At 45.2% G+C, this 23,371-nt stretch overlaps 1 protein-coding gene across 3 annotated transcripts in view; it reads left to right on the plus strand.

Moving 5' to 3' along the window:
- Positions 1-5,642: 5,642 nt before the first annotated feature.
- The window catches only part of LOC119649820 (ice-structuring glycoprotein), a 34,270-nt gene continuing 16,541 nt past the window's right edge, over positions 5,643-23,371 (plus strand). Inside the window, exons 1-4 of one of the 3 annotated variants that reach the window (XM_038052154.1) lie at positions 5,643-5,793; positions 14,869-15,046; positions 18,031-18,905; positions 18,963-20,627. In XM_038052154.1, the coding sequence (XP_037908082.1) occupies positions 5,788-5,793; positions 14,869-15,046; positions 18,031-18,905; positions 18,963-20,627 (2,724 nt within the window). In that variant the 5' untranslated portion in view covers positions 5,643-5,787. Of the gene's footprint in view, positions 5,794-14,868; positions 15,047-18,030; positions 20,628-23,371 lie in introns of all 3 variants that reach the window. The other 2 variants (XM_038052155.1, XM_038052153.1) reach the window with 2 other exon arrangements.

The following is a 23,371-nucleotide window of genomic DNA, read 5'->3' on the forward strand; positions in this document are numbered from 1 at the left end:
TACCGCTGCGTTAAGTGTGACCAGGATCGCGGTCCGGGCGAATGCTCCAAAACACTAAAGTAGGCGCCAAAATGCATTAATTGCGGGAGCAAGGACCATCCCACAAACTACCAAAACTGCCCTAGCTTCATTAGGGTCGTGGCGAGGAGAAATGCACAAAAACGAAAACCACCTTCCCGTTTCCTCCCATTCACCCGCCTGAGCAATAGGCCCCATTTATGTATCCAATCCCAATTTCCTTGAATTCGACAGAAAATTGCAAGAATCCCTACAAATATTCAACGCGATGGTTGGTATTCTGACTTCCATCAGTGGACGTTAGGATCATCGAGTTAAACATCAACTCCATCATTAGCCGAGCCCGCAGACACGAGTTCGAGTTATTCCTTGACGAATACAAGCCTCACATGGTGCTCCTATACGAAACCAGGTTGCACTATAAGTACAAACTTAGCTCTCCCAACTTCAGCCTTTTCCGTACTGACCGCCTACAATTCAATACTCACCCCATCTTATCGCCGAGAAATTCCTGTTCTACGAGGCCTTATGGTCACTCTGTAAGCAACGAGTGCAGAGTCCTTCGCACGGCAGTCAGCCACCTAGCAATCAAACCCAAAACACCTGAAACAAGCAGGGAGCAGGTCATGCGACCATTTCACGTACACCCGTAAACTTATCGATCACTGCGGGACATCAACTTATCGATCAGTGTGGGTGTGCCCTCAATGAAAGCATTGCTGCCAGCCTCAGGATCTGACCATATTCAGCGACTAACAATTTTCGCCTCTTTCTTAAATCACTAGAAGGATATTTGGTCCCCCAACTGATTCTTGTGGATCTGCTGCATCAATGTATCGGCACTGATACAACAATGCACATTATATACGATGGCATCAGGTCCCAACTTCTGGACCACTGCCTACTCCAGTCCATGTTCAGTGAACGAGTTCGAGTTCTCCTCAACTTTCCTACGTTCCTTTTCGAAGGGCACCGGTAAGACCACCCCCCCCCCCTCCCTGAGCTCAACGGATTCCTGGTTTGAACCCTAACTCCCAGTCCGGTAGCCACTTTGCGCATGGTCACCTGCACGACTTCCTTCAATGAAGCCTCTTTTCTCCCTTCGCACTTGAATGCCTGTGTCTCAGATTTACCCTTTATATCAGCAAGTTGCATTGTATAGTCCCAAACTCACCATCACTCGAACCTTGACATATTTCTGATACAATTTAACGTTATAGTGTCTATCTAAGCCAAGGGCGATATACTAATTCGCGGTCCCATACTCACAAGACCGAAACCAGAGCATAAGTCCACGGAGCACTCGACGTCGAAGAAGCAAAGGCACTATTATCAATGCTCTCAAACGGAGTAAAGCCACTGGACTTGACGATCACCCCGCAGAGTTATTTATCGCTGTTTCCACTATGGAAATTTTGGGAACCCGAGATCTTTTCTAGAGTATAGAAGAAGGGATGATCGTTAAGATTCCAAAGAGAGACACACAATTTGAATGTGACTATTGGAGGAGTACCTGCATGCTCCCTGCCGTTGCAAAAATAAAGCAAAACTAATCCCAGAACGCATCAAAGAACATCTCGAAAGTTTGATTGACAGAGAGCAAGCTAGTTTCCGCTCCGGATTTCCCTGCATTGACCACATTAACACCCTACGGATCATTTTGAAACACTGCGCGGAATTTAGATTAGGTCCCAAGACGAACCGTGGATTGGTGCCCACGATAGAGTTCCAAAACCGGAAAAAACGAATACTGAACTAACTTCGACAGCTCTACTATCAATCATGTCTCCACCTCCATGTGGTGATCGCTGGGAGTTCTTCCTTAATGAAAAACTGCAGACCGAGAAGAATGAAGGCAAGTTTCCCGGCAACGAAAACGGAATAACGATTTGCGTATTTTCTCATGGAGCATGCGAACCCTGTGCAGGCAAGGACTTGCCAAGCAGCAAGCCGATACACTGTCCCAATATAGGGCAGATGTAGCAGCATTGCAGATAATACGTTAGACAGGGACCGGTTTTCTGGAGAAGAGCCACTACACCATATATTATAGTAGCCATCCAGTAAATCATGGGTTGGGAGTAGGTTTTTTAGTCAGCAAAAAAATGAAACCTGCTGTTATCGGCTTTAAAAAAAGGCTATGCACTTTGGGCAAATTTAAAAATATAAGCTTCATAAACATTCACGTATAGAGGAGACTGCAGAGGTGGAGAAGGATACCTCCTACGAGGCAATTAAGCAGGCCCTCCAAGCCTGTCTCAAATATAATATCAAAATCATACTTGGAGATTTGAACAGCCAAGTAGGGACAGAGCCCGTATTCAGGTGACACGCCGGCTTCCATAGTTTACATAAAAACACAAATGATAACGGACTACGGGACTACGGGAGAGTTTGATGTCCCAACGAAACTGATAAGACTGACTAGGCTGTCCATGACCAATGTGCGAGTCCAGATAAAGCCAGCAGGTCTAAGACAAAGGGCTGCTCTATCACGCATCCTCCTTAACCGGGGCCTGGAAAAAGTGATCCGTAATGCTAATATAAATGCGAGAGGCACCGTCTTCTTTAAATCCACCCAACTACTGGCCTTTGCAGACGATATCATGGGAAGAACAACCCAAGACGTACAAACCGCCTTCATCCAAGTGGAGTGCAAGATCTTAAACTGCACATCAATGAAGGCAAGACGAGGTATATGGTGGCAACGTCAGCACCAAAAACCAACCAACCAACAACATCGAATCGCACTGGTCAAACGAAAACAGTCAAAATATGGGACTACAACTTTGAAACCGTTGATAATTTCTCCTATCTAGGGTCGAAAATCACAACTGATAACAGCTACGACCCTGCCTGAGCTAGAGCGATGGCGTAGGCCAGGTCGCCAGGCAGCTTTTAGGGATATTGAATTGGTGGTCCTCGGCGCAAAGCCGACATGTCTGGCGTTCCTTCCTGTATCTGGCGTTCCTTCCTGTAAGGCAGGCTTAGACCGGATACCGGTTGTTGCGTCGTTGATGATGGTGATGAAAACCAAGGTTGCCAGTCTAACAGGTCATCGCACGCTCGCTATCTGCATCAATGGCCAAGGCATCGAAAGCGTCCATCAAATTGTACATCTAGGAAGCATGGTTTCCGCCAACGGTGGCACCGATTCAGATGTTTCCCGACGCACTAACGGCTCTAGATCTGCTTTCGCTGTCTTGTCTAAAATCCGGAAATGCAGTTATCTCAACAATAATATCAAGTTGAGACTATTCTGTGCTAGTGTTCTTTTCGTGTTGCTGTAAAGGAATAGCACATGGAAAGTGAAATCCACTACTCGACGATTTCGTCAATACTTGTCTGCGTCACATCATCAACGTACGCTGGCCTAACGCTATCTTAAACGAACATTTTGGTCGGCGCCCAGGCTTGGTATCCGATGTAATAGAAAGACAGAAGTGGGGCCTTGAGGGTTTTGCGTGAGCACCTGTCTGGACGACTTAATCCCACGGTCTTCTTAAGACACAAATTGATTTTGTGACCACAATCAGAGCCCCGCTGAGACAAGCAACAGCGGTACCAGTCTATACGAAGTGCTTGGCTCAGCATTCATACTGGTGGATGCAAGACCTACCTAAATCTCTACCGAACTAAAGAGTACGGCACCCGTGTTGAAACGCAGCACCACGCCGAGGCCCAAAGGTCTCTTCTCGCTTGGGCATAACCACAACCACCATGAAGCTCCCACTAGAGGGCCAACCGCAAACAACCGAGCTGCACTCACATACAACGGGAGTTCACCTGAATTATGAGAGTCCAGGGGCCATCCCGGTTCCCATGGTACCAGTATACCCCTGGTAAGATTTCGTGACTAATTGCCACTTCAGATGAGTCCCCGTGCAGACTCGGGTCTGATCACCCTGATTAGGCCTTTGGAGCATTCTCCTGTTGCATCACAGCCGGCAAGCCAAAGTGCCTCCTTTTGCCACCATTATGGAGGTTCTCCTCGGCCACTAGGTTTTGGTTCAGCCGATAAGGTTGCCGCCCCGTCTTCATCACCGCCACCTCTGAGCACTAGGAAGACGGAAGTAGCAGTAGATAGGTCATACATTGAGGAGGGGCGACAATTGCACTGCGAGCTGCGCCATGCCTCCACTCTCCCAAGATGGCCGACGAGTGGCTCCCCCAAGAGCTCTTGGCGTAGAACAGTAGAGGACGAGTGGGAGCGTCTCGGGAAGTCATGGGGAGCTGACGCGTTATACCTTCACCAAGGGGTGAGAAGCAACCATATATTTTTATGACTTAAAATCCTACTCTTTCCGGGACCCATTTCTATTTTGGGTAAATTTATAGGACAAAAATACCGCCTCAAAATAAAAGTAGCCAGTTGGGAAAGTTTAGGCATACCAATGGGAAGACTCTTTAAATGTTATATAACAAAGTTCGCTCATCTCGCGGAAGATATCTTCTGACAGTTAACCCAAGTCCTAGATTCTTGCACAAAAAGCGAATTCCTGAAAACTGCACTTCGGTTGACCTCGTGAACAGAAATGCACTAAATTGACTAACAACGGTTGAATGCATCCACAGAGAATTGATTCAGATATTCATGCTCTAAAATGTTAAATAGTCTATTCAGACAGATTTTTATTTAAGCCCATATACGTGTGTATATAAGTAGCAAATCTAAAGACAGCTAATTTACTGCCCATTGTCTTCGCACAGTATTCAAGTGGTAACACTCTTCAATGCAAGTAATCGCATTCGACACAGGTTAATATTCGATTCAGATACAGTACGAGCAGATTAATATGCTGTACCCTGATCTGACGTAATCCATTCAAACGATAGTGCAAGTGGATTGCGTGAGTTCTCAGATCTGCACGGGAGGAGATTTCTATTGATCTGGATACGCACATACGCACGCATGCCGGCCGTTTTCGCTAGCGATATTCATGACTGGGGCCGAAACGGCCAGGAGGCATGGGGAGGCTTTTGATTTAAAAAAAGTGATCTTAATTCCACCGACTTAGCTTTCGTGTTGGTCATCATCTGGTACATAACTCTGGTATTTCACCGATGTCCTCGGACACCTTTTCTGAAGGAATTCCAACTATTCCAAGCCGTACTTGGACGCAGCATTTTTTTATTGTAGCCGTGCAAATTATTGTCATCGCTCAACACTAAAGGCAGCCATCAAAGATACATGCTTGCTTCATAAGATAATGCATGGATGAAGTGCATGCATAATCCTCGAGATATGACCGGGTTCTTAAAGTACGCTGCTGTGGGCAAGAAGAAAAATTCACACGACCCAAAATACACGGTACCTTGGTGGTCATAGTACCATAGCAAAGATTGTAAAGAGTTATAAATAAAAACGAGAGTGAAACGCCTTTTAAACGGAACATTGGTGCTGTTTGAGACCATTTCGGAAAATAATTAAGGTGGGGCTGCGGCGACTTAAGACAGCGGATACTAACTACGTTTGTTGCGGCTGGTGGCGGTCTTGTTGATCGAACAAATCGGACAAATGGGGCAAAATTGCACATTTAACATTTACTACTCTATATCACTTTTGGTTGACCGTATATAAGACACTATAGGGCTAGGCCGGCCATCAGTATCTCGTGGTGCTCTACAAAGTAGAGCGGTATCACTTTTAGTTACGTGATATTCCGACTAATTCTTAGTATCCTTAAATATAATAATAAAAAAAAGCAAAAGTTCTTGTGATAAAACAGAAGATATTTATTCAATTAATTTGTGAAGAAACAGACTAACATGAAGGTGAGTGAAGTTTTGGTGTTTACGAGCAGAAGGACATTCAAGGATATATCGTAAACTAATATGGAATATGTGTCTAAATGTGGGAAATAAATGTGATATAAGACGGATGTAGAATTATTCCTACAATTCTGGTGTTGTTCGATATTTAGGAGTTCAATTTGCCCAAGATGTCCCGGTGATGATATCTGGGAGTTCCTTTTTGATATGTGGAAAAATATGTGATATTATTTGGACTCCAGTAAAATCCTCTGTTTCCTAGAGTTTCTTAAAAAAGTGGATATAGTAAAATACGTGCAAATGTATGGGGTGGCATTACTGACTTCAATTCTTGTACTTCTACTCTATGATATTTCATAGAGGTGATCACTTTCATCTCTGTACTGCAACTTGATATCCGAACCCTCCCTCAACCCTGCGCCAAACATTCGCTACAACTGAGATAATCTTTTGTAATCCTTTCAGCCCCTTATGTTAATAAGTGGTCGAACATGACACCTCAAATATGTGTCTATCCTTGGAGGGTAAACCAGATCTCACACTCTAATTGCCTTGTCTTTCTACGTCAACTTTCAAAAAAAGTGAACCTAATATTTGACCGAAAAGCATCCATAATTGTTCAAACAGAATGAATTCAACAAATTGATATTCCTAAGGACATCATCAACAGCATATCCATCCATCTCTCTCCCGAACGCCTTAATTAGCTGACCACTTACGCACCAAAACAATATTTTAAATACTTCATAAACGTATGAACAAAAAGATTCATAAAACTTTACAGTCACGTAGTTCTTTGGGGAGACTGTAAACCTTCGTCCTTTCGACGCTAACAATCCATCCTAGCTTTGTCAATTTAATAATGGCAGGCATTGATACATCATTTTGGATATGATATAATTAGCTAACTTTTCGTATTTCCTAAATGGTATCCTTTTTATAAGTTTCCTTTTTTTATCGGGAAAGGCTAAAAGGTCAATATGAAGGTATTACAAGCCTTGTACCATCCCTCGATCAAATTCCACCTTCACCTTCAACACCCTTTTTGCATCTGATATGTTCCCACTTATAATTTATTTTCGAATTAACAAAATTTGGAAACTCAGTTGATCCTCCAACTCCAGTACCCCTGAACCTACTTCATTTGGGGAACTATCTCGGCCGCCATACCACCTTTACTCAGATTCGCTGTCAGTCAAGATGGCTTGGTTTTGAATATGAGACAAACAGAGAAAACACCTCTGGACAAATAGAAAACATATCTCCGGAACAACTTCAACCCTTGGTTAAACCAGGTCCAGGACCGTAAATAAAAAATTCGGACCTAGGACGGAAATTAAGGGGTGCCCTCTATTAATGCTCAGCTAGTTCATTTTATAGCACTTTATGGTGTTGGATTATTTTCGACCTTATTCACCCCTGAATATAACCCGACTTTCCAATAAATCATCTAGTAACGGCTGAACAGAGCCCTGAGGAACACCCTTGAAGACAATATACCCCTTGACTCCATCATTATTATCATATCAAATTCGTCCTTCCTTCGGGTAACTGTCGACAAAATCAACAAGGTAACTGACACTATCATTCGTCCGCTAGGGCTTCCCAACTTGGTAGCAGTTGGCCATATTTGATGCATTCACATATTCACTCGTTTTCAATCAGAAGTGAGATTACTTCATGGAAATCAGACGATCAATCGGAAAACCATCGAAACTGTTCGGTACATGAAGCAGTCATTATTCGGCTCAACGCGTTTCCCATAGAATACCTCACCTAGCGGTTTACCAGCTTTAGGTGCCAACGTACTGCTGAAAAGACTTCCACCGCAAAAGATATTCAGCCTTGTTTTTCCAGCGAGTTTGCCTGCCAGGCCCACACTGCAAATTTCCAGTAATTTTTCTTTAACTATTGCGGCTACTACTGTTATCTCTGAAATCTTTTATGTCACTTAGGATCCTTGTCTTATTATTATTATTCTGTTAAGGGAAAGTCACACTGCATCCTTAAAGAACTATTGTGCCCCTTTTACTAGTTATAGTGTACCTATTATTCATAGTATCTCAAGCAAGCCCATAACCGTCAACTTTGTATCTGGTATTAAGTGTACTCCCAGATACCTCGACCTACTTTGCACACGTGCCGGACACCATCCCAGAAAGTGTATAGAGGTTTCATCACACTCCGCACAAATCCTGCAGGCAGTGTCCGTAGATATCCCTAGCACACTAAAAAAACACCCCCACCTCTCTCCTGCCCTTGCGCCACGGGACCACCATTTAGGCATTACTTCGCGAGGCAAGCTTGCCTGCAGTCTTCCGCTTCTTTGCTTACTTCAGCAGCTCCATTCTGTTTTTAGGGTACAGCCTCTCCATTTCTTTGCGCTTTTCGTGCGCGTGCTTCTCTCAGGAGCTGGGTTTGTATCTGCACAATTGTGTGGATAACCAAAGTCCAGTTTGCCTCCGACCTGAGCATTTCTCGGACTAAGTTTTAAGGGTTCACGCCGACTCCTAGGACCTCGCTCAGGCTTCTTCTTTGCTCCCGGAATCTCGGACACTCAACCAGCACATGCTCCGGGTCCTCTGAGATTCCATGACATCTGTAACAGTTCGGGGAATCATCCGCACCGATACAATGTAGATACGTTCTGTAGCAACCACCGTGTCCAGTGAGACACTGCGTGAGGTGATAGTTCATCTCCCCGTGTCGTCGGTCAAGCCATTCTCTAATATCAGGAATAAGCTAGTATGTCCATTGACCCTTCGACGACTTGAAGTTCCTTCTCGGTAACGCGAGGTATTATACCCACCTCGAATTGGGCCTCCGTTTAATACCTGCTCTCCGTATTTTGAGGAAAGAGCCTGGTCAAAATTTTTTGTACAAACCGTGGGCAGGTCACCTGAAACGACCTTTCCCCCTGCGACTTCTTCATAACCAGCTTGCAGGCCATGCCCCAGGTGTTTATGTTGACACACAATCGCCTAAAGCAATCTCTTTTGCTCCTACGAATGGCCTCCTTTATTTCGCCACACAACGTCCTATAATCTCGTTCGCACTCCTCGTAATCTGGTCTTCCCCTGGATGGCTGGAGCTGCCTTCTTGCTCGATGGCATGCCGATCTTAGCTCCGCGATTTTGCTATTCCACCAATAGTTTGGCTGTTTGCTTGCAAACTCTCGCCTCCGAGGCACAGCAGCGTCGCATGCCTCGGTCACCCATCGGGTGATTCCCGATGCCATTTCGGTCGCCGGATAGCTCAGTGGTTAGAGCACTAGGCTGTCATACGGAAGGTCGCGGTTCAAATCTCACTGGTGGCAGTGGAATTAGCATCGTGATTTGACGTCGGATACCAGTCGACTCAGCTGTGAATGAGTACCTGAGTCAAATGAGGGTAATAATCTCGGGCGAGCGCAATGCTGACCACATTGCCTCCTAGTGTACCGTTACAGTCTTGAATGAAGTGCTCTAACACACTTCAAGGCCCTGATCCAATATGGATTGTTGCGCCAACGATTATTATTATTATTATTATTTCGGTCGCCATGCCATTCAGGTCGTCATGACCCGCCAGAGCTTCAGAGAACGTATCCTGCTCGAACCCTTTCTGCGAGCATTCAACCCGCCACTTGGCCCACCAGCGATTTTAACAAAGATGGTCTGGTGGCCGCTGTGGGTGTAATGCTCACTGACATACCAAGTAGTTCCCCTTGCCAATGCGGTGCTCACGTATGTGAGGTCGACGATAGAGCCCAGGCAGTACAACATCCAACTCGGCAGATGCTTCGAGCAGGATACGTCCTCCCTGGTTTGTCCTTCGGCTACCCCACTCACAAACCCAGGCATTGAAGTCACCCGCTATGATTTTCAGCGTATGACTCCTTGTATCCAGCATCTCCTCCTACTGCGAACGCATTGCGCTAGGAGAAGCGTAACAGCTGTAGATATGAATCCCGCCCATCTTTGGTCTCACGAAACCAGCTTCCGGACGTTGCATAACTTCTTGAATGGCTTGCCCGCCGCACACTCAAATCGCTGCCTTACCGGCCCTGTCCAAATAATGGCAACGTCAATTCCCTTCTCTCGGACGGTCTGTGAGAGGAGGTCTTGCGCCGCCTCACACTTGGTTAGATTGATTTGAATCAATCTTATTTGGGCCTTGTATTTAGCGCTCTCCTACACACTGGACACCTGCTGCTGCCAGCAATATGTCGGTTGTCAATGTCCTCCTTTCCTCCGCACAGCATGCATTTCGGGTTAGCTGTGCACTCCCTTGAGATATGTCCCTCTCCTCCACACCTCCTGCATCGCTTTGATCCATTGTGCACGCTGGTGCATGCTGGAGTTATATGCTCAAAGTCCATCTTTTCATGTCCACTCGCTCTCCGAGTCGACAGTTTACCGAGCCTATCCTCACTTTCTCCGCCGCTAGTATTTTGGACGCTGTCTCTACTGGGAGTCTGCGTCTCCCCATAAGCCTTTCGCATCGATTTGACTGCCGATTCCTGTAGTCCCGGAAGCTCGAACACCTTTTCCAGTGCTGTGCGGACATCCTCCTTCGTAGTGACCTTATCGATGTCCTTGCACTGGAGAGTTAATTCCTGTCGTCTGGACCTTACTGCAGCCTGCTGGCCAAGGGATTTTTCCACCGAGGAATTTCTCTGCTATTTTATCATTCGATTTCTTTAGCTCCAGCATGAGGTCTCCCTTCTGCGACCATCTAATTCGGTTGACGCTGTTTCCTAGATCACTAAGCTCCGGGTCCGACTTAAGTTGCTTAAGAATATCGGCATAAGTTGCTTTCCCCTTTTTGGAAATGACGATCACTTCTGGCCGTATCCTCCTCCTCTCTTTCCTCTTCTTGGAGACAACCTTGCTCCATGTCTCTGTGCCTCGCACTTCATGCTCTGCCTCATTCGCAGGCATCACACCTATCGCCTTTCGGTTGACATCTTGGCCTGTCTTCAGTGCCTGCTCCGGTTTCTTTGGAGAAGGGCGTTTCAGCTTTTTGGGGGTCTGTTGGGGTCCAGGCATTTCACCCATCCCCTCGCGGTTTCTTTTTCAGCTTTCTCGCCGAGTAACCTTTGCAAAGGAGGTGTCACCTTTGTCACCTGGGTGACTTCTTTCCCTGGTTTACACGCTCCTTTCTCCTCCAGGGCTCTGCCTTACACGCCTCAATTAGGATAATAATAATCGTTGCGACAGCAATACAATTGGATCAGTGCCTTCAGGTATGTTGGAGCACTTCATTCAAGACCGTAACGGTACATTACAGGATTGCAGTGCCCTTAGAAGGCAATATGGTCAGCATCGCGCTCGTCCATAATTTTTACCCTGATTTGACTCAGGTACTCATTCAGAACTAAGTCGACTGGTATACGACCTACAGTCAGAAAATAAATCCCACCTGTTAGACTTCAATCACCACTTTTGGTACGACACTGACCTATCCGGACATATGAGGATAATTTTTACTAAAGTGTTAAGACATGTTATGTACCAGTGCAGCACTAGCAAATGTCAGCACCACTACTGAATCAGACCTACCTTTCCGTACGTAATTATATCACTTTCGTTGGACAAGACCATATACAACCGCTTAAAGCCTAACAAGGAGCTACACTTCCTTAAGTTTCTGCTGGTCATCAGTAATCACGGCCGTTGAAGAGCAAGCTATCGAAACATGTTTTTGAATTTTGCAAAATTAGTCTTGAAGGAGTTAACAGCTATCCTTAGCAACTCCGATTGATTTGGTCATCGTACGCTCACCTTGTGATTCTACCAATCTAATCTATGATTTCGACATCATTGCAGAGATTGCATTGAATGACTGTTCAAAAGTCGAAGTCGAATTAATTTTACTTTTTGTCTCAGTTAACAAGTATTCGATGGTAGCAGCAATATAAACCCTCATTTTCTCAGCACAACATATATTTGAAGTCATGTCTAAATTCTCGGCGATGAGCCTTTTATCTCCATAACTTTTTCATTGGATGGGCTGAATGATACCCTTTCGCTTGCTTTAGTGAAGTATTCACCTATGAACCTGATTGTGAAAAGAAAGTTGGGCTCAGTGTGAATAGGAGCACATCTACATAACCAAAATATCTCTGTTATTAAGGTCTCTTTTCCGAACCGCCGAAAAAACTTCGGACGAAGATAAAACCGCCCTCTTTCCTCCCCTCTCTCACCAGAACTGACCAAGGCTAGTGAAAATGGGTCCTGCGGAACGTTTGTGTCAAGCCTTAACCGATCTTCTTTCCGCCCCAATTATCAGCTTAGTCGACAACCGCTAAGGCTTCATACTTAACAAAAGCTATTGAAGCCGATGATAGGTCTTGTACGAAGACATCAATCCATTAACTTCAGAAATAAATTTGCGGCATTAAAAGACAGTCAGAGCCCTCATTTGCCATGATCAATGACTACAGGGAACGATTGAATTTCTGGCCTGCATTCCCAACGCCCGGTATCCGGCCTGGGGCTGCCTTAATAAGGAACTCCAGATATCCCGACTTTGCGCCGAGGTTTACCAATTATATGCCTAAGATGCATGGCATCCTGATCTCCAAACCTTTCAGCAAGAATGAAGTCAAGCTAATCGGTCTGAAGTTCTTTGGAATAGAATTTTCATTTTTCCCAGGCTTCAGTATGAAGACAGGACCCTTCCTCACAGTACACTCAAAAGGAGTCTCGTTTCGAACACCTATATTAACGCCGTGAGTTCCAGAAATTTAATCAGTCTTCATTCTTATTGGTTTTACAAACACGGTTCAGAAGTCGCCTGGTTGATTTCCTGAATTTTTGCACTACCCGGTTCCAGAAAGGAACCGTTTTACCGCATCGGGAAATAGGACAAGCCTCTTCATATCACTCAAAAACTGTGCAATTCAGAGTTTCCAATTCATCTTCAAGCGCCAAAGGAGCTCTAGGCGGCTGCACTTTATTGCCGAGAGGTTCATTGAACTTTGGCCAATCCATTCTCCTAGAGATGTGTCTTTGTATTTATTACAGACTGTTCGCCCGCAATAGTCAGATTGAATTGAAGGTACCGGTGATCTGGCAGTGAGACCTCGTCGAGTACCCGCCAGTATGTAACACTCACACTTTTGAAGTAGAATGTGTTAGGTCAATTGCTTCACTTCTTCTCGGTCCCAGTTCAGTGTTCCCATCGCAACCTATTGAGAGTTCGTGATCACTTGATTTTGCATACGCTTCCAGATCCCGTAGTTCTTACGTCGGTGGAGGATACAAAGAATCATATGGTAAATAAACCGATGCAACTATGATGTTTTTCCTCTCGCCATTAATCTAGTATTGTACGATAACCGTAACTAAGTCCTGAAAACTGTTCTGCACTATCTGAGAATGGTTGCCTCTTACCGTCTTGACATGAGGATACAAGTTCTCAGCCTTATGGATCTTCATCGCAGAAGATCCTAGTTGAAGATCATCATTGTTCTTCGTTCTCAAAATTATGCTCTACAGTTTCCTGATATAATTAAACTTCAATCTATCCAGAAACAAGTGGAGCACCGTACGGAGGCTTCCCCTAATCACATTCAGACTCGTTTGGTGCATTTCGAATACCACGCTGAAACTCTCCCCGTTTGTAGATTTGTCCATCCTGGCATTCATGAATTTTACCCTCCAGTGTCCGAAGTCCATGCCCGGGTTCTGTTCACCAAACATGAGGGTGATGTCCCCTGCCTTCCTCCCTGGCGCGGTAGCCAACATTCGATATGTTCTGTCCTGCGCAGCTCAGTGTTCACAATAATGAACTTGGGCCGACCGCCAGAACTGCAAACTGGGATTACCTGCTAGAGCCACTTTCAGGCAGCCTCATCAGTGCATTCCAAATGGAGATGCCTATCGCGAAAAGCTTGATTGTTAAATCTTGGCTTCATTGCAGACTTAAGCATTTTTTCCGCAGGCATTCCCGGAGGGTGGTAAAATGTCCCTCCCAGGCCGCAGCTTGCGCATACGCCCTCTTCCTTCCCGCCTTCGTGTCCGTATTCTTATAGAAGGGACCAGCTTCATTGAGATCTCCCTCGCTCCTCGCGCTAAATGGAAGCTTTCCATTGTTCCGAAATCCGCGCCTCGGCCGTGACATGGTTCTTTATGATCCATTTCATTCCATATTTGGACACCCTTAGTGAAAGTTAACGATGATGGTATCAACCACCTTTATTGTGGTATTATTCCAGGACGGCCTTTATTGCGGTGTTATTCCAGGGAAACAGTCTATTGAAGGTGGATCAAGTGCGAAATATGCGCCAACGTTATCAGTGGAGGCAGGGGGATTAACGTTTATTGTTGGAAGAATTTGGCATGTTCTTCGCGAATACAAAGTGCATTGGCCTCATCAAACTGACAAGCTGAAAGGCACGTGTTGAAAAAATAAACAGAAAGCACGTATCCTAAATTATTGGGGTCGCACATGATATTTATCTCAGGCCAAAGTGCTCCATTGAATTTTTGAAAGAACGATGAGAGAGCAAAGAAAATTTACCCTTTTGGAAAAGGCGTCAGCAAGGATGTCATCTATTGCTGCATCCGACCTTATTTTGACCTTTAATTTTCCCCATGTTTTATCTCGATGTTACGCTTCACATTTGACGGCAGTGATAAAATGCCAAAAAAACGGACCAGGATTCGCATTTGATGGCCCATCTAAAATTTTTAGTTGCATCCGATAGATAGTGAAGAAAAATGAATTTTCCAACCTGGCTTATCGTAGACCTGTCCTTTAAAGCTATATTCTGCCAACCAGAGCCGAAGTGACAAAATTTCACTCAAAAATATAAAGTTGTCAACCGGCGAAGACCCCTGTTCTGAGGACGCGTCTCCTCAATGGTAGAATATTGTAAATGAATACGAACAAGACCAAAGTCATCCGTGTGACGAAGGTTTGAATAAGAAACTGTATTAGTAGCCAAGGTTATTAGAAAGATGGAGTTGGCGTACATAATTTCCCAGGAATTGACACGGTATGCCCCAATATTCAAATTATCCAATAACAAACTGCATAGGAAAATATATCCATCTAAAGTAAAACCTTAATTTTTTCTTATAATTTCAGATACTTTTCACATTTTTATGCGTGGCAAGCCTCGCATTATCAATAAAAGCTGGAATACCTGATTGTATTCATGCTGGTTATTCTTACCCAGCTCCGTCTGTTTCACTTAGTGCGCCAGCTATTTCAGTAGCTGCTCCCGCTGTTTCTGTGGCAGCACCCGTTGTATCAGTCACTGCAGGTAAGTAAAACAAGTTCAAATTTTTTCCTAAATTCTCCTTCTAGTAATTGTCTACCAAAGGACTACTAATCCCATTTCTCAGGCCAAAGTGTCCCTTATCCAGGAAATGTGGTATGATCCCAATAAATTTGCATCGTTTTTCTTCAGTTCTTGCGAAATTGCCGTCAAAATCACTTTAGAACGCGGAAAATCGCGTTTTAAGCAATAATGTATCCGCTCTGCACGTTTCGTTCCGCCTTCCCACTTACTTAATTCCTTCTAAATACTTAGCATTACGGACACAAAGTGCCAAATTCCTTACCTTAGATACCTTAGATAGACTACCGCAATGTCGTCCGTCCTATCGCTCTCTATGGTTATGAGTGTTGGCCGACTATAAAAGACAATGAACGGCGTCTTGCGGTACTGGAGACGAAGATGTTGCGTTAGACTAGTGACGTAACACGTTTTGATCACACCGACATGGAGTTGCACCGATCGTGGAAAAACTACGAGAGAGGCGTCTTCGCTGGTATGGTATGAGAAGATTGGTTTGAACATCGAAGTTGATGGTAAACGACCAAAAGGCCGGCCGAAACAACGGGGGCTTCACACGCTGAATGGGGATTTAAAAGCCTCGAAATTGCATCCAGATCAGGCACTTGATAGGGCCAAATGGCGAAATCGATCGCAACGAACCGACCCCGTTTGTGAACGTGTGAAAAGAGAGAGAGATAGACTACCGGCTAAAAACTTTCTGTAGCGTCTAGGACATTAACCGGGAACCACATTGGCAAATTACCCCAAGCCAGACCTATTCAATATAGGAGTATACACCCCGTGGTTCAAGGAGCCCAAGATACCCTGCCGTCTCTTCTTCCTATCCCCCACTTTTTCGCTCTGCTGCATGAACTCAATTGCTACCTTCATATATCTTCCGGCTGTATGCAGAGAAGACTAAAAATACCCATGCCCGTTGAACAGCTGGATTAAATAATGGTCAACCCCATCGTACTTGTAATTGAACCATAACCCGACATTTTCGATGATAACGCGGTCTATCTTCTCATGGATTCTCATGGAACTTTCTTCTTTCTCCCTCGCTTTTTCTGATGTTAATGGACCTCCGTTCTCTGTAGCATGTATTGTAATCGCAAAACTCCAGCTATCATCATTACTGCGGATTCCAAGCTACAATGCGCAAAAGCAACTGGCAAAGCTCCGGTGCATCTGCTTGCTCCGGACCACAACGTGAAGAAAGACAGCCTGAACCGCATCAGCAAACAGCGCCTATTGGAATAGAGACCTCCGACGTAAGCCATCAGCCGATTGGACTGGCGACCGACCACGAATAATTGGCGACTATACACAGGACCTTCGATGTTGGGCGTCACTTATCCTAGAGGACTAAGATTTATCCACTTCCCTTATTCAAAACTCTTTACAAATTAAACTTCGCGTCTATCAAAGTATCCAGTCATGAAGCCCTACTGCTGACTAATCACGTTTCTTTCTCTGCGAATTTTGGTAGCCCGTTGAAGGTAGAAAGGGTTTGAGTCTATGGGCTCCGTAAAGAGACTATATACTCTATGATAGGGACAAGTCTTTTGTAAATTGGAATCTATAAAATCTTTCCAATCGTGTCTATGAGAGGACAGAAAAATATGCTTTTCCGCGAAGTAGAAAAAAATCTTTCCTTCATGCACCTCTTCAACGTCCTGATGAACTATTCGAACTCAGTCTCCTTGGTGAGTCTGAGAAAAATGGGATCTTTGTTATCCCTGATTCTCTGCAAGATTGTCAAATTTCTGGTCAGTTATTGCACGGGAATGAGTATCTCGACTATATCAACAAAAAACTGTAGGACGGGCCTCTCGCAATCTCTTTCAATCTAACTCAAGACAACTGAAACATCATCTGAATGGCCTTTGCCATCCGACTTCCTCTCAAAGGACCAAATTTTACTATTCGTCATTTTTCAGAAGTGAAGTCCATTCTTAGTTGGCGACTCAGTGGCTTTCCTTCTTTACGGCCCTTAAGACCGATTTGCTGCTTCCAAAACATCTTTCTCATGAATCAACCTTTCCGTCGTTTTATTACTATTATTCTGTTAAGGTAAATTGCACTGCGTCGCAGAAGTACTATTGTGCCCCAATTACTGGTTTTAATGTACCTATTAACTAAAGTCCCTACTTCCAAGTATTTCAACTTGGCGTCTGGTATTAAGCATTCTCCCAGGTGCCTCGACCTACTTTGCACACTGTCTCAGAACATGTAGGGAGGTTACGCCATACCCCGCACAAAACCTACAGGGAGTGTCCCTAAATACCCTAACTTGCCCAGGTGATAGTTTAGTCGGCAGTGACCAGTGAGTATAAGCATTATAATCTGGAGGCTCTTATTAGTGACGTTTAAAGAGTCCTTTGAGCGATTCAGTTCATATCCTGCCATAAGCAACCTGGACTACGTCATTCCTGCTTGGTTCGTCCGGTGTAGCTCCCTCAGCCGATCCTCTTGGCATTTGAATATCATGGAAATGTACCCGCTTCCGGTCAGGTTGTCCACTACTCATTGCCTTCCAAACAAAGCAGGGAACCTAGAAAATCTTGATCTTATTGCGGTAGCTGAGCATGTTCAGTCTCTCCACATTCCCATACCAGTTTCAAGTTCACCTCGTTGGACCTAAGTGCCTTGATCATCGCTTAGCTGTCGATCAGAATAGCAATGTTTTACGCTTTATAGTTCCTTTGGAGGTTGAAGGAAGTACACTAAAGTGCGTTTTCCTTGAACCAATAACTTCAGCGGCCACTTTCTTATGTTTCCTTATATAAATAGTTGACCTGATGAAGAACAAATCTCGTCTGCGGCAAAGCAACGCTCTTTCCAAAAAAGCCCTCTTCTGTTAGTACGAAGGTATCAATCATGGCTCAGATTTCCCCAACTTTCCGTCCTTCAAGGAGACTTTTGCCACTCTATATCTCAATGGCCTATTTTTTTATTTTCAGCACCAATTTACAAAGCATCAATCGCACCAGCGGTGACATACGCTAAAACAGTTGGAGTAGCATATGCAGATCAATCCCCAGCCTCAAAATATGCAGCCGTTGTTCCTGCCGTATCAGGTTACGCCACATCCAGTGGCGCTGTTTCTAACTTAATTTCTCCGCCAGTAATCTCTAAGACATATCTACCTGCTGCACCAGCTATAGCTAAAGTAGCATATTCCGCCGCACCAGCTGTGTCATATGCCGCCGCACCAGCCGTAACATATGCCGCTGCCCCAGCTGTCGCTAAAATCGCCTATTCTCAAGCAGCCGACGTATCGCATTCTTACTTCTCCGGAGGTGCTGCCAAAGTTGCATATGCTGCTCCAGCTGTCGCCGTTTCTGCTGCACCTGCCATTGCAAAGGTAGCATATTCAGCACCAGCGGTAACATCGTATTCTTCAGGTATTGGTCTTGCTAACGTTGCATATGCGGCAGCCCCTGCCGTTGCCAAGTATGCCACATACTCGGCTCCAGCAGTTAGTATCGCCGCTGCACCAGCTATTGCAAAAGTAGCATATTCAGCACCAACTATAACCTCATATTCTACAGGATATGGTGTCAGTAAGCTTGCATCGTACGCCGCTCCTGCAGTCGCAGTGACCGCCGCACCAGCCATAGCGAAGGTAGCCTATGCCGCTCCAGCAGTTAGCTCGTATTCTACAGGCTATGGTGTGAGTAAACTAGGATCCTATGCTGCTCCTGCCATCGCTGTAACCGCTGCACCAGCAATTGCAAAGGTAGCATACGCCGCACCAGCCGTCAGCTCGTATTCCACAGGGTATGGTATCAGCAAGCTATCCTATGGTGGCTATGCGTCTCCTGCTGTTACAAAGGTAGCATATGCAGCTCCATCAATAGCTTCATACTCATCTGGTCTTGGTTTCGCCAAGGTTGCTTCTTATGCTGCTCCAGCAGTTAGTGTTGCCGCCGCTCCCGCCGTAGCTAAAGTCGCCACATACGCCGCACCTGCAGTCACATATTCAGCAGCACCAGTCGTTTCGAAAGTAGCTTATGCAGCTCCAGCTGTTTCATATGCAGCACCAGCTGTGGCCAAAGTAGCTTATGCTGCTCCAGCTGTTTCATATGCAGCACCAGCCGTGGCCAAAGTAGCCTATGCTGCTCCAGCTGTTTCATATGCAGCCCCCGCGATTTCCAAAGTAGCTTACGCTGCTCCGGCTGTATCTTATGCCGCTCCGGCTGTATCTTATGCCGCTCCGGCTGTTTCCAAAATAGCTTATGCTGCCCCAGCTGTTTCATATGCCGCTCCCGCTGTTTCCAAGATTGCCTATGCTGCCCCAGCTGTCTCATATGCAGCTCCAGCTGTATCCAAACTAGCCTATGCTGCCCCAGCTGTTTCATATGCAGCTCCAGCGGTATCCAAAATAGCCTATGCTGCCCCGGCTGTTTCATATGCAAGTCCTGCCATTGCTAAAGTAGGTTATGCCGCTTCAGCTGTCTCATATGGCGCCCCAGCCGTTTCATATGCCGCTCCGGCTGTATCTAAAGTCGCTTATGCTGCCCCAGCTCTTTCATATGCAGCTCCAGCTGTTTCAAAACTCGCTTACGCTGCCCCAGCCGTTTCATATGCAGCTCCAGCTGTTTCAAAAATTGCTTATGCCGCTCCAGCTGTTTCATACGCGGCTCCAGCTGTATCCAAAATAGCATATGCTGCTCCCGCTGTTTCATATGCCGCTCCGGCTGTTGCCAAAGTAGCCTATGCAGCACCCGCTGTTTCATATGCGGCTCCAGCTGTCGCAAAGGTAGCCTATGCCGCACCTGCCGTGTCATACTCAGCAGCTCCTGTTGTCTCTAAAGTTGCTTACTCAGCAGCGCCTGCTGTTTCCACAGCTTACGTTTCAGCACCAGCTAAAATTGCAGTAGCTGCTGCTCCAGCCCTTTCTGCATCTTATGTATCTGCACCAGCTGTTTCTACCTCATACGTTTCTGCCCCGGCTAAAGTTGCTGTCGCCGCAGCACCGATTGTCGCCGCAGCTCCTGCTGTTTCAACAGCTTATGTTTCTGCTCCCGCTAAACTTGCTGTAGCTGCCGCTCCAGCTGTTTCATATCACACCACCGGAGCTGGTTATTCAGCGGCTGGTTATCATGGAGGTGCTGCATATACCGCTGGCATTAAGGTGGCTGCCGCTCCAGCTGTTGCATATCATGCAGGTTCTGCCGGTTATTCGGCATCTTATCATGGAGGAGCCGCCCATCTTGTCGGTGCTGGTGCTGTGAAAGTGGCTGCAGCTCCCGCTGTTGTTAGCTACGCAGGTCACGGTGGCGGCCTTCTTGCTGGACACGGAGCCGGATTAATCGCAACAGGACATGGAGCCGGGTTAGTTTCATCAGGGCTTGGGTACGGATATTATGGAGGTCTAGGACATGGAGGATACGCCAGTGGAGGATACGCCAGTGGAGGATACTATGGTGGAGGAATCCGCTATGCTGCAGCCGCACCAGCTGTTGCTACATATGCAGCTGCCCCAGCTGCATACATCAAAGCTGCAGCCCCTGCAGTTATCAAGCCAGTGATTACAAAACAATTGGAATATTATGTAAGTACTCACTTCTTTGGTTTAAATTTACCGAAAAGATAATCGAAAGACAACTACCTAACTTGGAGACAATGACGCTTTAAAGGTAAGTAAAACACATAAAATAACATTCACCAATTCTATTAGACATGCTTGAATACTTTTATTAGTATCTAAGTTTTAAAATGACATAGTTGCTACTAATCAACTGCACCCTTGAGTCAGATATTATTGCATCATTTAGGTCAGATTCTACTTTGAAATATTGACTACCATATTCGAGTAGGCGGCTCCAATATCGCTACATAATTGCATGCGCATGTTGAGGTCAGGTGAATAGTAGATACTAAGTAAGGCGTTAGATACCTAATTAAAGACAGTAGACTTCAGGTTGATGGAAAACACTAACAACTGACTCTGAAATCTATCTTGCTGCATTCATGGCCTCGTTATTCGATGTTTCTCATCAAAAATCCTTCCTTCATGGCCGGTACGTTTAAAATGATACCACGGTTTTATTTATAGGTCATCTCTTGCGGTGTCATAAAAGAGAGGGTCTGCGAGACAATCCTATGTTCTCCTTCTTCTTCGTAACACTGCAAGCCTTTCCGAGTTTTAGCTGAATGCACTCCATCTAGCCTTCTCTTCCGGCAATGACTGCCTCCATCAGTTCCTTATAACTAATCACGAAGCGCTGTCGGAATCGACTGAGTTTTCAACTTCTCAAGTTTCCGAACCTGTCTGTAAATACCCCCTACTTTCCCAGCACATTGGACTTAAGGATTTCCGAATATTTGCAGCTATCTGTTGCACTTGATTCGTCAACCTTCATCCTCTGGAACTGCTCTAAGAATTCTGATTAGCACTTAGCACATTAATTATTTTTCTCTTTTCCAGTTTCGGCCATCACGTCGATTTTTTGTTCACTGATCCTTGGGCCAAAAAACCCTTTGTGGAACTCGATGATGCAGCAAAAGAGGTAGTGCTGCATCATCGAGCTCCACAAAGGGTTTTTTGGGACCGAACACTGAACGAAATAAAATATTGTTGTTACTGGCGTACTATCACTTACGTTGACTTAAAGAGGATCGTACTTTTGGTATCTATAGGAACTATCTAATTGCGCGCTGTTGAAAAGCGTTGATAGCGTTGATGAAAATGTATCAATCGGATTGCTTTGAATTCGCACCTGTGTCGGGATTGTTGGGACGTACCTTCATACTGTCTGTTGCGTATGCTCGTTTAAAGCCGACGAATTTTTGGTAAACGTCGACATTAAACTCTTCGTATTTCTCGAACAGCAATTTCACCGTAACGAGCCGATCTATTTTTGGCCGTCTATCTTTGAAGCCACCCTAGTACCTCTCGATGATTTTTCCGCGTAAACGTTTAGCCTGGTTTTCAAGATTTTGGCGGTATTCTCCTAACAGAATCAAACAGTACTTCTTTTCCACGATTCCGTTTCCAACGTTGCCCCCAGAACGGGTTTAAAAGGGTCCCTTACACTTGTCCATATGTCGTTGACTAGTTTACTTACCAAGTGCCCATGACTATTGCTTTCTTTTCGAGAGGAGGAACATGTACTTCCACCCCTGACTCGCTCCGGAATCTATTGATGTTGAGTCTCTAAAAGAAGCTAGTTTTGCCTTTGATAGATGGTTATTACTAGATATTCATCAGACTCGCAGTTCCCACTTAGATATGTATGATCATAGACGATGCAAACGGGCCATTTTTTCTGAATGAACACATCTGGTTATACGATCGACCATCTGGAGAGCCCAGCTTTCCATGCATACGCGCCAATATAGGAAACATATGGCGCTTACTGTTATATCTTACTAGAGGCGAAGTCTACGACTCCATTGTAGTTATTCATCATCGGTCTAGGCCTGCCTTAATAAAGAACTCCAGACACCCCGGTTTTAACATTTTTCGGACGTAGTCACCATCATCAACGGCTCAAAAACCGGTATGCGGTCTATACTTGGCTTAGTAAGGAACTCCAGACACCCCGGTTTTCGCCGAGGTCCACCAATTCAATATCCCTAAAAGCTATCTGGCGTCCTGACCGAGGTCATCACTCCATCTTAGACAGGGTCTACCACGTCTTCTTTTTCTACCATAGATATTGCCTTCATAGACTTTCCGGGCTGGATCGTCCATACGGATTAATTGAACCGATCAGCGCAACCTCTTGAGCCGGATTTTGTCCACAACCTGACGTCGTAGTATCCTTCATAGATTTCATCGTTATGTAGGCTACAGAATCGTCCATCCTCATGTAGGGGGCCAAAAATTCTTCGGAGGATTCTTCTTTCGAACACGACCAAGAGTTTGTAATTTTTCTTGCAAAGAATACATAACGACTGGCAAGATCATAGTCTTGTACAACAACCCTACGCGGATTTCATCGTCATAGCTGTTATCGGTTGTGATTTTCGACCCTAGATAGGAGAAATTTTCAACGGTCTCAAAGTTGTAGTCTCCTATCTTTACTTTTTCTTTTGATCGTTGTTTCCTTCTTTGGGTTTCGACGCTGACGTTGCAACCATGTACTTCGTCTTGCATTCATTAATGTACAGCCCGAAATCTCGCCCCATCTGCTCCATCTGGATGAAGTCAGATTGTTCATCTCGGGCTGTTCTCAATTACATGGATCATTTTCTCGAAGGCCAGGTTAAAGAGGACGCATCATAAGGCATCCCTCTGTTTTAGACCGTTGTTGATGTTGAATGATCTCAAGGACATTGGTCAGGGACAAG

This window comes from Hermetia illucens, chromosome 2 (genome assembly GCF_905115235.1).
Source record: "Hermetia illucens chromosome 2, iHerIll2.2.curated.20191125, whole genome shotgun sequence".
Taxonomy (NCBI): domain Eukaryota; kingdom Metazoa; phylum Arthropoda; class Insecta; order Diptera; family Stratiomyidae; genus Hermetia; species Hermetia illucens.